General features: G+C 30.4%; 1 protein-coding gene across 1 annotated transcript; it reads left to right on the plus strand.

Annotated features, from left to right (window-relative positions):
• Positions 1–239: 239 nt before the first annotated feature.
• Positions 240–11,765, plus strand: LOC139509708 (H(+)/Cl(-) exchange transporter 7-like). The gene is made up of 9 exons (XM_071296248.1): positions 240–434; positions 3,364–3,540; positions 4,133–4,218; positions 4,745–4,862; positions 5,489–5,557; positions 7,248–7,334; positions 7,749–7,832; positions 8,742–8,822; positions 9,159–11,765. The coding sequence occupies exons 1-9, from the start codon at positions 396–398 to the stop codon at positions 9,255–9,257; spliced, it is 840 nt and encodes a 279-aa protein (XP_071152349.1). The 5' UTR covers positions 240–395; the 3' UTR covers positions 9,258–11,765.
• Positions 11,766–15,812: the final 4,047 nt, after the last annotated feature.

Below are 15,812 nucleotides of genomic sequence, written 5' to 3' on the forward strand. Positions count from 1 at the left end.
TGAAAGTGCAAGTTTCAGGTCAAAGTTTTTGGTTAAAGTTTTTGGTCAAGGTAGTTTTTGATGAAGTTGAATTCCAATCAATTTGAAACTTATTACACATGTTCCCTATGATATGATCATTTTAATTCAATGCCAAATTAGTTTTTTTTTATACCAATTTCACGGTCCACTGAACATAGAAATGGCTAGTGATAGTGGGGCATCCGTGTACTGTGGACACATTCTTGTTTTGCATTTCTTATATTTACATTTCAGAGTCCCACAGTCCGGCCAGTTTAGCAGTATTCACTGTGGTTTTATATTTCCTGAGTGTTTGGACCTATGGTCTAAGTGTATCTAGTGGTGTTTTCATTCCTTCCTTAGCAACAGGTGCTGCATGGGGGAGACTAGTTGGTATGGGTGTAGTTGATATGCTCCCTGGATTAACTCATTTGGTAAATATACATAACTTGCAAATGGTAACAGAATTGTATTATTTTACTTTAAAAATTTGTATTAGTATTCTTGTTATTTAATTTCTTCCTTGAGCTAAAGATAATAGGAATATTGTTTATAGCTAATTTAACAGTTCTTATACAGGTAAAAGTGCCAAGCATGATACACGCATGAAAGCTAATGTGTGCCAAGTCATGTGTGAATCATGCGAAAAAATAAGCATGATATGTGCACAATTTTCACATGATTTTCATGTGGCACATTTACTTGCAATTGAAAAGTATATCTTTTGAGTAGATCGGTAAAATGGATTTGTAGGAAATATAAGTACTATACCAAGTTGTATGTCATTCAGCAGAAGACATTTTAGTAAACAAATTGCCTTTGTTATTATATATGGAAAATTAGATGAATTGTATAAATTGTTATCTTCTGAAAATTTGAGTATAAAGAGAAAGAACATTTTAATTAAACTAAGGTAAATGTCAACACTGAATTTTTGTCCCTGAGTTAATTTTGTATTTTGGTTATTATGACAGCCATGTCCTGTTACAGGTGACTCTGTCAATAATTATGTTTTTTATGTGTTAGATAACTGTTTATGTTTTCCAAGCATTCATCTTATGGCTGGGAGGTAAGCTCTAATTCCGTAGACAGTGTGATCTAAGTATGTTTAATGAATGCTGTTACTAAGTTGCTACGACATGATATTCTGATTCTAAAAAAAGAGATAAATTTAAAGAAAAGAAAATTAGGGATTTATTGATGTGTCCTAGAACTATTCTTATGTTATAATGTATAGAATAAGCTGGATATTGGTTGTAACTGCAATGTAACATTTAATAAAAAAAAGTCTTAAAAATATCATAAGTTTAAATTGATGTTGTTTAACAGATAAGATAAATAACAGTAATCAGGGATGAAGACAAGTATAGATTAGTCATGTGATTTTGTAGTTTATATCTACTGTAGTACTACTTCAGTGTTGACAAGAAATTTCTGTTTTTCAAAACTATCTGATACCAATTTTCGCTGATTAAGGAAACATTGATATTTGATTTTATGGTCTGCCAAAGGCTATAAATAACACTTAAGAAAATTGTACATTTAAATTTGTGGCTAACTTATACCAACAAAATCTATGAAAATTGGTATCCCATGAATAATGATGAATCCACAGTATACATAAGAGGTTATGACAACAACAGTGATCACAATTTTATTATTGTTCTAGACAAAAGATAAAGTAAGTTATATGCCTTGTCTGTTTTACTCTGTTTTACTCTGTTTTACTAGATGTGATTCCCTACATTTCCTCACTGTTAGTTTTCTGTGCATAGTATCTTGGGGAATTATTCTCACATGGTTTGTACATGACCTTTTTTAAATTGGGAAATTTTTATTATTTTAAGACTCCAAAGGAATATTTAAAACTACACCTGTAAACATATTAAAAACTAGGCATTCGTAGTCAGTATGCAGTACACTTTTTCTATAATTGATACTTAAGGAAGTATGGGGGTGTAAATAAAAAAATTACACAATTTGCTAAAATGTAGTTTATATAGAGTTATTTTCAACAAATTACTTAAGAGTGTAGTTCACAGCACTTATTTTTAAGCTAAAGGTTGCAACCTAAAATAATTTTTGTTATGGCTAGTCTGTATAGTGTCAACACATAAATTTTGTCATTCTTACATCTGGAATGAATCAAGTTCATGTCAAATTGCATAATTATTATTAAAAGGCATTATTGGTATGTAGAAACAATTGTTAATCATAGGCATACTTCTTTATTTATATTTTCTTACAATAACAAACTTTTCTTTAACTTTTTATTTGCCATAGAAGAAGACAAATATCGTGAGTTCTTAACTTTTTTAAATGAAATCTTATTGTTATAATGTATACTTTTAAAAACTGCTTTGAATGCTCCATATTTTTTTTTTCATTTGTAGACTGACAAAGTTTGATGCAATTCATGTGCTTATATAAATTCTTAGTTTCACAAATTAAGTTGTGATATTTGTTTACACTGGATGGTTTATAAGTTTTGACAGCACAACACTTTTTACAATAACTGTTTACTCTTTGTTCGTACGTTTCAATGCATTTCTTGATTTTGTGCTAAAAGAAATTTTTCTGTATTGAATTTTCTGGAATTGTTTGTTAGCAGCATGGAAGATCACTTTCACCTTACCATACTAATAATAATTTTGCAAGATTCAAATTTAAATCTTGAAATGCATTTCACATCTTAGTAGTCTATATATATATATTGTAATAAAGAAATGTTGTATGATTGCCAATTGGACAAATATTCATGTACAGGAGACCAAAGGACATGAAGTCACTGTATGACCTTCAACAATAAGAATAACCCATACTGTATATAGTTAGCTATAAAAGTGTCTAGCTGGACTAAATGTGAAACAAATCAAGAGAAACATTAATGCACCCCCATTATTGAAACATCAGGAAACACAAAAATGAATATGATCTCCAATGACACCCACTGAGTAAACACCTCAAGATTAGGGACAAGCATAGAAAAAAGTGGTGAGAGTTATACATGTTTGTAGCACTTAACCCTCCCCAACTTTTGGACAGTGGTGTAACAACACAGCATAAGAACAAACTATCAAAATCTGTCCATTTTATCTTCAATATCAGCACATTGTTTACCTATAATTGTCTTATATTAACTTAAAGGAATTACGGTAACAAAGTCAGAATTGGCTTTCAAATATAATGCCTCAGAACTGTAAAGTCAAATGACTTGATGCTAAATAGTGTTCAGGTGTTGCCATATGTCAATACTATAAGTCTTTCTATACAGGTAAAAGAATTTTCCAACACGCTTAGAAATTCAAGTCATTTTGCATAAAATATTGATATTTCTTAATTAGAATATTTGTATTTGTACAGTCAGGAGATTTTGGGAAGTATGCCCTAATTGGAGCAGCATCTCAGATTGGAGGAAATCTACGTACAACTATTAGTTTAACTGTGATAATTGTAGAATGTACAGGAGATATATCATTTGGACTGCCAATCATTATTGTACTTATGATCTCAAAATGGGTCGGGGATTTTATCACGACAGTAAGTAACAGAGACATGCATTGTTTTGGTTTAAAATAAGATACAGGTTATGATTTTAAAGTGTTGAGAGATTGTATTTTGACAGTATATATATCAAAGAATTATATTATTTGGACTTTCAATCATGATAGTGTGCTATACTTGTTTTAAAAGGATATAATTGATTTCGTAACAACATAAAGTACTGTAAATTCATTTTTCGCAATAATAAAAACCACACATTAATTTCTGAATTTACAGTATTATTTATAATTAGAAGCTCACAATGTTTGGACTTCCAGTTCTCACAAAATTTAGTTTTAGAATTAAAGGTAGGTTTAAGATTGAGCAATGACAGTAATTATCAGATTATTTCAATATCTATCTTGAAATCTATCTCTGACACAAGCAGCAAAAAAAAATCATAATAGATCTTACATTTTACAATGCCAGAAGTGTGGTTTCTTATTCGTGATAGTTATTTTATTTGCTCTGTAATTTTATTACAGTTGATACTCTAAGTATAAGTTGTATTAGACTATAAGCATGATAAGTCGGTTGCCCTTTTCAGCTTCAAAATCTAAGGATGGTAATAATCTTACATATATTGTAGGGTCTCTATGACATGAATATAGAAGTACTAGGTATACCTATCATACCCTTTGAAGCCCCACCACTGGTAGATGACATCAGAGCAAGGTTTGTAAATGTGTAACAGTTGAGTCCATTTATCTTGAAAACTATAAGATAGAGAGATATCAAAAATCACAATTCTAATATGACAGCCTATATACTTTTAACCAGTATAATCACAGTATATCTACTTTAGGCGCAAACACATTTAAAATACACTGTTTCATCTTACACCCATACATGTTAAAATTATACAATCAGCTGGTGAACTCAATTTATGACAGTAACCGTCATTTTACATAGGCCAAGCTGCAAATAAAATATGCTTATCTCTATTCTAATGCTAAATGAACAAATATAAATTTCATTCATTATATAGATCGATCGATAAAATTTCATAAAACAAAATTCTGCCAAATGATGCACTTAGAACCATGTGAGCGAGCCTCTAGCTTTGTATATATCTCAGATTGACCAGATGTTATGAAGGTTTGACACAGCGTTTGGATTTAGTTTTACCGTAATATTCCTTTGTCTTACACATTATGTATTTTATTAGGACCTAAAGACATGCATGACTTTTATTTTTCAGTGAAGTAATGACATCACCATTAATTGGTTTTCGACCGAAAGAAAAAGTAGGCCAGATAATAGATATATTAAAGACAGAAAATATGTGTGGTTTCCCTATAACAGAAACGCCAGAAGATGTAAGTAATAATTGAGCTGCGTCGAATAAAAGTCAACCTTATGCAAGTGCACATAAACATGTACATGTAAAAGACTGATTGATTTTTGAATATTCTAAGACGAATAAAAGATAAATTTTGGACTGTTTTGTAGGGATTTTATGTCAACTCAATTTTCAAAGAGTTACATAATTTTCATAGAAATTTTTTAACCCGAAATTTAGTTAACAGATGTATTTATATTCATTTACATAAGGTCGATTTCTATATGACGTGGCTCATTTGTTTGTTGTAGAATCATTATATTTATGCTTCCTTTCAGTAAACAAAATTATGGTATAACATATTTTGTTCTTGCTTTGACTACCTGTAAAGTTGAGTACATCAATTCCTAGCTTTGACTCACTGTTTATAGGTCACAGGTTCATCTCAGGTTGATTGTTTTGATAACTTGAAATAAAAACCATGCTTTTCTGTGATAATAATCTGTAGGCAGGGTTGAATACCTCCTTCTGTACATTTTTTATGAACATAACTAGGAAGTTTTTACATAAACTTATATTTTATAATTGTGAAATGACATTATAAACTAATTCTTACTTTCATAACCTACGAATGGTTAAAAGAAAAGTTCATTTATTTTATAGGAACCTGGCAGAATAAAGTTAAAAGGTTTAATACTAAGGGAACAGTTAATAGTTATATTGAAGAAAAAAGTAAGTATCCTGATGTTTATACTTCAGTGCTAAGATATATGGGTATTAAATTAAACCACCTGTGTTAAAGTCAGATAAGAATATCTTGTCACTTGTCTATTACTTGTACACATTATTGATTGATTTTTGTTTGCCTAACATCTAGCGGCAAATATTTCTTGAGTGATAAGGAGTAGAACAAATTACAAATCAATACAATAGGTAAGTTCTGCAGAGTTGGTTGAACAGTATGAAGCTCAGAAATTTAGACTGCCACTTGAAAATGAAGAAGTGTTAGATAGAGACAAATCTTTTGCCTTGCTGCATGCTACTTATGGAACCCTCAGAGAGTTGTTGTTAAGTTTCTAGTACTTACAGAGAACAAGAATCTACCCCTATATTGGGCACAAAATTTAATGTTTCCATTTCTACCAGACTTAGCTTCATATTTAATATATATATTTAACACTGTCAAAAGGACTCTACAGCCTAAGTTTTCTGCATGACTGGAGAAGATTAGGGATGCCCATGTTTCTTAGGGTTACTTCTACAAATGAAAGCTAATAGGAATAAACTGATGGAATAGTTACTGAATTTCGAGGTAGGGGTAAGCTTCTGGAATAGGTCTCTATTCAGGATTATATACAGTTAACTCTCGTTGTCTCGAACTCGGTTGACTCGAAATTTCGGATGAGTCGAAGTTTTCACGTGGTCCCGAACTTTATTCCATACAAAAGTATGTAATTCGACTCCTGATGAGTCGATATTGGATGAGTCGAAATTTGGTTGAGTCGAACTAAATTTACAGTCCCAAGGTTAACAAAAGCATTCAAAAATCATTTTTTATCTCGAACTAATACACATATGTCAAAACATGACCTCCGGGATTTAAATGGATTGAAGAGTTAATCTGACAATACACGTGTAATTAAATTTCCGGTCACTGACCACTATATTGATTTATGACATGCTATTTCCATGAGTGTTTTCCTAAGATTATCTTTTGTAGAATTTTTATAAATAATTAGTGATAAATTGTTAATGTTCATGAAAAAGTATTTTAATTGTTTACAAAACAATTAATTTGTGATTTACACTAATGAGCTTGGGTGTGTATAAAGTGAGGATTATGGCTTCCGTGGATGATCACCTAAAAACTACTCAAACGGCGTCTTTAATCTTATTATATGTTCTTTTGAAAAGAAAGAGTGAGATAAAACAAAATGAATAGAAATCAAAATTTTCTTAAATCTCTTGTATCCGAGAATAAACAATTTTGTCAGCTATTAGCGACCTGAATTACGAAACTGTCGATTGGAAATTACTCTCTTGGAAAAGCCATAGGATTTTTTTTTTAATTGAAACAATTGAATAAGTAAAAATAACAGTCATTATAATAATAAAAGACTGTGCCATACAAATACATCGATCTGATACTAGAATATCGATCCCCTTGTCATATTCACCCGTATTTATTTTAGCTTTACCAAGCTAAGCAAGAGTTGTGTCCCTTAGATTGTCGAACTTCCGGTGTTCGTTTGAGTCGAACTACGTGTATCTCGAAATATTTCTCTGGTCCGGCTGACTTCGACATAACGAGAGTCGACTGTATTCCGATGTCAGCATCATTTATTAAGTAATGATAAGTAACACATGTATGAGCCAAGGTCTTTTTTTATCGGTAAGTATTATCTGACAACATATTTTGCAGATTTTTGCTCCAGAAGGTCTTCCACAACCAAAAAATATAACCATAGCAGATTTCAGAAATTTTTATCCACTGTATTTGAAAATAAAGGTAAGTTTATAAAACCATATCAGTTTGTATATCACATATTTCAGTGTATGTAATTTTTCTTTAAAAACTGTACTGTTAAAGGGTTTCTGTGTAACAATTTATCAAATAAAAATATCTAGAATCTTTAAATATGGATTAATTCTTCTTTGCTCTGTTTAACCATATGTTGGATTTTGTATGTTTATAAAGAGACGATTCAAAATATCTCCATGAATTCCTGGACAGAACTTTAATGCATAAATGAGAGTGCATGTTTTTTGCTTTCTAGATATATACAACTTGTAACAACTGGTTTATAGTTGAATTTATTTTGAAATTAATATTATATAAATAATAACCCATAGCAAATTATTCTTGTGCAATTCTATGAATGTTGTATTATACAACTAATACATTTTTAAATATTTTATTTAGGATATAGCCATTTCAGAAGAAGAGAGAGATTACATGATAGATCTCAGACCATTTTATAATCCAACACCTCACACCATTGAAAAGGTAAAATAGAAAAAATCAGTTTTACTGCCTATTGTTGCAGCCTGCATGTTACGCTCTACATTTATTTTGATTAGTTTTGTTATTGGGTGACTGTCTTATTTATGTATACCCCATATTATATCCCATTTATCTTACCTCCTATACATTTCTAGGAATATGATTGGTTAAAAGTGTCCTCGTGGATACCGTGTATATTTGATATTAGGTTAATAGGGAGGCCGGGCTTATTTCATACACGGTTAGTAGTTGTGTTATGTCCCTTTATATTCCATATTAGGTAAAAGGGAGGCAGGGCTTATTTCATACACAGTTAGTAGTGGTGTTACGTCCCTTTATAAAAAACAAAATGGTACTGAGAAAAAAATCTTGAGAGGTTTCAACAAATGGAAGAAATTGATGATTAAGATTGAAATAAATTCAATAAAACGCATTTAAATCTAACAAGTTGTTATTGTTGGCATCTGTTTTTGTAGGATCAGTGAAAGTAGCTAGTTTCTTAATGCTAACAGTATCGAAGACTTGCTCATTTTGATAGGTCACTAGTCTAAATTTCACATGTTAAGATAGTCGGTAAGATAAATTCTTTACGTAGTGTGCTAGTGATGTAATACGGTATTTATGGGAACAGTAAATTCCATATGGGGATTTGAGCTTCGCTCTCACCTCATATGGATTATCCTGACCCCATATATATTGTATTAGGTCACTAGCACACTATGTAACTAATAATATCCACTAAATCATACTTATAAATAAATAAAGTATTAAAAAAAAATATTTTAAATTAACATTAATAACTTTATATTTTGTCGATCAAATGATGTGATATTTTGATGCTATGACTAATTTTCGATTTTATCTAACAAAAACATGAAGAAACTGTGATTGATATTGACTTTTACTTTCCAGACATTTTCTCTGCCAAAAGTATTCAATGTATTCAGAGGTCTTGGATTAAGACATTTAATTGTAACAGATGATAAATTAACAGTGAGTATAATTATATAGGTTGGAAAATTATATTACTACATCACTTTGAGGATAAGACACATGAATACTAGATGTTGTCATTACTTTGATCTCTTTGAACTTGACAAAAAAAACATTTGAAACAAGTATTTAAATAAATTTTTAAGTGATGCTAATACCAACACGTCATAAACTTCTAGTATAATATGAAAATGAAAAGTTTTCATTGATATTGATTTTTAAAACATAAGACTTCAATTTCAATCATTATCAGTAAAGCTAGCAAGACATTTAAATGATTGTCGTATGTGCACCCTTGTAAAAATCAAGTTAACAATTATTTCATTTTATTTCCAGCCTTTAGGGATGATTACAAGAAAAGATTTAGCCAAATTTAGAGCAGGTACAAAACGAGGTCTGGTCAAAATAGAACATCTAAAGATTGAAGACAATTAAGGAAAAGCACAGCAAACACTTTTTTATCGAGTTAATATTATATGGGCTATTGGGTTGTTGATATATTATACTGCATGAAAAATACACTTTAAAGATTTCCTATTTTCCTTTTTATGTAAACTTAACAATGAAAGACAGTTTATGATTATTTAAAAAATGTTCTGAAGAAGAAATTCTTCTACATAATTGACAAAAAATGTTCAATTTTATATTTATTTTAATTAAGGGACAGGAGGGGATAGTAATCAATACAAACTCCTGCATGTTAGCAGGAAAAAAGTGAAAAAATATTTGATTTTTTTTAACAGAGTTTAGTAATACTGAATTTAAGGAAATATTTATCCTTTCATAGAATAACCATTACACAATTTATGACAAAGGACTACCATTATAATTGATTTACAGTTTATGACAAAGGACACCCTTTATAATTGATATAAAATTCTATTTCAATATAATTTATATTTTAAAGGAAAGTTTTCTTCTCACAATTTTTATGCCTGCTCTTTTTAAATTAAGAGTTAACAGTAATGTGTTCTTAAGAAAGATAATTGCAAATAAATGTTTGTCTTAAGTAAAATATTGTCATGGTAACTTATATGAAAATTGTAAATGTCATTTCAGCAAAAAAATTGAATCTCTGTTGATTAAGATATTAGGTTGTTATTTATATTTTTTGATGTGTCTGTTTGATGTACTGTGGATTTATTATTTTTCCTTGGATGCCATTTTATTGTGGATTTCGTGGTTACAGGGGATTTCGTGGTTACAGGGGAACCACAAATTTAAATGTTAATTTAATTATTATGTATGTTAATATATAAGTATATGAAGACTGCCAAAACTAAGTAATCAAATATCCATCCAAAATTCAGATTTGATTTAATCAATAAAAAATAGTACCAACGAAAATTCATTAATTCACGGTATAACATTTCATTGCCACATTTTTAAGAATATCCAAAGAGTTTATAGGTATGTTTAAGTACCAGTTGTTTTATAGTAAAATTTTGCACCAATTCATCATAGAAGAATATTGAAATTTTATGATGTATATTCATTGACGCAGTTAATTCATTTATTTTGCACTCATCTGTGTTTTCAAGTTATTTAAATGACTGTACATGCAACTTTTGAGTCAGATTTGTTACCATCATATGATAACTGAAGATGTTTTGGACTATACCAATAAAACAACAATCCAACAGTATAACAAAACACATCCTAATGTCATTTTAAGGCCGTCAATCATGTACTAAAAATTGTAGTAGTCATAATATAGATGCCTTTCTTAAATTTCAAATCTAAAAAATAGAGGGGAAAACAAATATTTGATTGGTTAGAAAAGCAATTTATGATTCTGTTTATATTTTACCAGAAATAGAGTGCAGAAAATTGGCAGATAAGATTGGAATTACTGGATTAAATGGCATACACTATATATTTAAACATATCATTATTATATATTGTTTGTCTTTGGTCAATACTTATATTGCATATTTATTTAATGATTTCAGTTTTTTTTAGCATGTAGCATACTTTAAACATTGTAATATCACAGAGTTTTTTTTGTTGCATGTTTTTAGTGTTCAAATCAAACATAAACATTTTTTTTATTTTTAAGTTCATTTTGACTTTTTATACGCCCCGTATTATGGTATACAAATGTCCGGTGTCCGTCCGTCCGTCCGTCTGTCCGTTTGTCCGGCGTAAATATGTCGCACCGTAACTTGAGAACGACTTATCCAAATTTCATGAAAATTAATATAGTTGTTTCTTATGATGGTCAAATGATCTGTATACTTTTTGTTGAAAATAAGATTTAAACTTTTTGAGTTACGGCACTTTGTAACTAAAACAAGGGTGTGTTTTTTTTCACATGTCGCACCATATCTCAAAAACGTTTCTTGATTATTGCTTAAAACTTTACACACTTCTTATTATATTAATCTTAATATCTGTATACTTTTTGGTGATGATTCAAAATTTCATTTTTGAGTTTTTGAGTATTTTGTAAAAAAGGGGGAGGTTTTTTTTTACATGTCACGCCGTATCTCAAAAACGATTTATGATTATTGCTTAAAACTTTACACACTTTTTTGTTATATTAATCTAAAGATCTGTATACTTTTTGGTGATGATTCAAAATTTCATTTTTGAGTTATTGAGTATTTTGTAAAAAAGGGGGAGGGTTTTTTTTACATGTCGTGCCGTATCTCAAAAACGATTTATCATTATTGCTTAAAACTTTACACACTTCTTTGTTATATTCATCTAAAGATCTGTATACTTTTTGGTGATGACTCAAAATTTTATTTTTGAGTTATTGAGTATTTTGTAAAAAAGGGGAGGTTTTTTTTTACATGTCACGCCGTATCTCAAAAACAATTCATGATTATTGCTTGAAACTGTACACACTTCTTTGTTATACTAATTTAAAGATCTGTATACTTTTTGGTTTGATTCAAAATTTTATTTTAGTGATATTTATAAAAAAAAAAACAGGGTGGGGGGGTGGGGGGGGGGGGGGGGGGGTGGTTTCACATGTCCCGCCGTGTCTCAAAAACAATAAATGGTTATTGCTTAAAACTTCCTCAGAAACTATTTATGATTATTGCATAAAACTTCCACACAAGACGTCGGGCATATCATGCGCTCATGGCGCAGCTGTTTATTGTTTATATTATATCCATCAGACACCATTGTTCACATTTTGTTCCATTTAACTATATAAAAGAAGCTATCTCACTTAAATCAGATAAATGCGAGTTGAGAAAAGTTTTTTGAAATATTTTAACTCCATCTTGCTATTACATAAGGACTTACATTAGAACATACATAGTGCCGGAGGAAGGAATTTCACAAAATAGGGTACCATCTATAGAGGAATTATAGAACTTTTGTTATATTTTAACTGTACAAAAAAGTCTTTACCCATAGTAGAGATATAGAAGTAGTTTTCTGGGCCCTTTGTATGTTTTTATGGAACAGCCCTATTTTGTTAGGCAAATACATATTATTATGTTTGTGAAATTTGCACTTAAATGTTGTGCAGGTGTAAAAAATAAAACCATAGTATATTTTGATTAACAACCAAGAGAATCTCTTAACACACTATTTATAAAGTGCTGACAATACATCAGATATGAATGAGATGGGTTTTTCATTCAAATAACATCAGATATTTTAATTTTTAACCGAATTTTTGTGACAAAAATGTCGGTTATTGATTTGGGGATGTACGGTGGGCGGCGGGGCGGGCGGTCGGGCTGTAGAGCGGGCGGCAATCAAATGTTGTCCCTGCATTAACTCGTGAACCGTTTAACCAAAGTTTTTAAAATTTTAATATGTTATTACTGACAACTATACGAAGGTCAAGTTCAATAATGGCGATTTTGACTTTTACCGTTCAGGAGTTGTGGTTCTTGAAAGATTGAAAAATGGAGTTTCCAGTCGTGTTCGTGCATTTATGCATGAACTGTTCTATCAAAGCTTCCAAAATTTTAATATGCTGTTACTGATGACAAAATGGAGGTCAAGTTCAATATTGACGATTTTGACTTTTACCGTTCAGGAGTTATGGTTCTTGAAAGATTGAAAAATGGTGTTTCCCGTCGTGTCCGTGCATTTTCTCATGAACCATTCAACCAAAGCTTTTGAAATTTTATTATGTTGTTACTGATGACAAAATAGAGGTCAAGTTCAATAATGACGATTTTGACTTTTACAGTTCAGGAGTTATGGTTCTTGAAAGATCGTAAAATGGCGTTTCCATTCACGTTGTTGCATTTACTCATGAACCATTCAATCTAAGCTTTTCAAATTTTAATATGTTGATACTGATGACAAAATGGGGGTAAAATTTGATATTGACGATTTTCACTTTCACCATTCATCAGTAATGGTTCTTGTGATATTGCCAGAACACAAATAAATGTTAATAAATCCGGTTTGCTGTCATTGTGACAGACTCTTGTTTGGGTACTATTTGTGGTCAAGTTAGAACTGCAAAATTAGAAAAAAGTCCCAACTTTTATAGATGAAAATTTTAAAACATTTATTCAAAGAATGTTGATATAGATATAGGAAGATGTGGTGTGAGTGCCAATGAGACAACTCACTATCCAAATAACAATTTATAAAAGTAAACCATTATAGGTCAATGTACGGCCTTCAATACAGAGCCTTGGATCACACTGAACAAAAAGCTATAAAGGGCCCCAAAATTACTAGTGTAAAACCATTCAAACGGGAAAACCAATGGTCTAATACATAGTTGAATTTAATTAGTCAGATTGAAGATATGCATGAAACATACAATAAACACACTTATTGCAGTCAATGAACATATAATCAGAAAAGAAAATATATTACTCAGAAGAGTTGTGACTAAATTTCACTTTTGTTAATTAGTTCTCTACTGAAACTATGCACATATAATTGATCTCAGGGTATTAAGTTAATATTGTTTCCATTCATTAGTTATTCTTTAGAAAAGTGTGCTCTTGTAACCTTTGACAATCAGAGTGTCTGATGAATATCCATAGGTCAAAATAATTCTTACAAAGGAAAACATTTCTAAATGGGAAAGAAATATAATTGTAAACAAAAAATTTAAAATGATTTTTTTTAAATCTTTGAAACTATAGAAATTCCTATATTTGAACCTTGTGTATAAGTTCGTTTTGACAAAAACCTTTAATTATTTAACCACTTGTTCACATTCCAGTACAATTGTGCTTTTCCACTTATTTCTTATCTATATGAACTGATTCTAATTAATGTATATTATTATTACTCATACATTGTACTACTATTAACAGACTTATCATTTATACCCTTTTTCATGTTGGGTTCCGCCTAGCTTAGTAAGGTGGTATGGGTGTCTTCCTCCATCTTGGATTGTAAAAAACAGAGAATCAAAGGTGCAGATTTTCCATCAAGTTAGCAAAATTTGATGCAGGAATGCAGATGTTTAATGTACATTTTCATTTAAAAGTACCAATTTATAAGAATATAACTTCTAAATATTGATATTTTTGCAAATGTTAATTATTTTTGGTTGTTTTTATCTTTTCTAAAAATTGGCATTTTAAGGGGAGGTAACTCTAAAAAAGTGCATTTTCTGAAGGATTCTGTATGGAATTTTCCTATTTTGTATTTTAGCCGGAAAAAAACGTACGGTGACCCTATCTTTTCTTTTGATATTCTCAAAGCAGTGTCTGAAAGCTATCTTTTCCTGAAGTATTTAACAATTCTATCATTTTGTTTAATTTCTAATAACAAAATGGTGTTTTTTCCTGTATAATCCATACAAAATGTGTCATTTTGTCCCGTCCTGTAGCTTGAGAAAATGCGCGGTGACCTATCATTTTTATTATACTTTTCAACATGTATCAATAGATACAACGTTTTGGCAAAGTATGAACAAATTCTATCATTTTTATTTTAGACTCCCATACCACCTTAACATTCACCCCACATAGGATATTTTGACAATCAATGGAAATTGACCAGTTCCCAGTTTTCATTGAAATTTTGTTGAAAATCAGAACTTTTAATAACAGTGCTATTTTTAGATGTCATGAAAATAACAAAAACCGGCAAGTAAATTTTCACAGCAAGACATGTTTCCTATTTTGTCTTTGTTTTAGGTATGATTTATTGTGATATTTGTCAAGAAATCCTAATTTTAAATTTTAGCTTAAAATAGTTGCTATTTATGACCTTGTGGATTTTTTATTTTTGTAATATTTTATTCATATTGCATCTGATTTTCATCTACTGAACTAACATCGAACTATTACAGAAACATTATGCAAAACTGATGTTATACATCAGAGATAACAATATTTATTATGCGTTTTCTGAATTCAGAAAGAAGCAGGTTGTACAAATCAAATATTTAAAAATTGTAAATATTACCACTTAAAAATTGTTACCAAAGTATGTTTATCTCTGATTAATTTATTTTTATTTTTACTAGTTATCCTGGTCTATAACTTTGTTAAATTATTAGCTCACCTGGCCCAAAGGGCCAAGTGAGCTTTTCCCATCACTTGGCGTCCGTCGTGCGTCGTCCGGCGTCGTTAACTTTTACAAAAATCTTCTCCTCTGAAACTACTGGGCCAAATTACACCAAACTTGGCCAAAATCATCATTGGGGTATCTAGTTTAAAAAATGTGTCCGGTGACCCGGCCAACCATCCAAGATGGCCGCCATGGCTAAAAATAGAACATAGGGGTAAAATGCAGTTTTTGGCTTATAACTCAAAAACCAAAGCATTTAGAGCAAATCTGACAAGGGGTAAACTTGTGTAACAGGTCAAGATCTATCTGCCCTGAAATTTTCAGATAAATCAGATAACCTGTTGTTGGGTTGCTGCCCCTGAATTAGTAATTTTAAGGAAATTTTGCTGTTTTTGGTTATTATCTTGAATATTATTATAGATAGAGATAAACTGTAAACAGCAATAATGTTCAGCAAAGTAATATTTTTACAAATAAGTCAACATGACCGAAATGGTCAGTTGACCCCTTTAGGAGTTATTGCCC

The sequence above is a fragment of the Mytilus edulis genome, unplaced genomic scaffold, assembly GCF_963676685.1.
Source record: "Mytilus edulis unplaced genomic scaffold, xbMytEdul2.2 SCAFFOLD_733, whole genome shotgun sequence".
Classification (NCBI taxonomy): Eukaryota; Metazoa; Mollusca; class Bivalvia; order Mytilida; family Mytilidae; genus Mytilus; species Mytilus edulis.

Coding starts and splice junctions, on each gene's coding strand:
- LOC139509708 (XM_071296248.1), top strand. CDS start 396: ATGGGTGTAGTTGATATGCTCCCTGGATTAACTCATTTG. Junction 3,541..4,132: donor TCGGGGATTTTATCACGACA/GTAAGTAACAGA, acceptor CATATATTGTAG/GGTCTCTATGACATGAATAT. Junction 7,335..7,748: donor CACTGTATTTGAAAATAAAG/GTAAGTTTATAA, acceptor TATTTTATTTAG/GATATAGCCATTTCAGAAGA.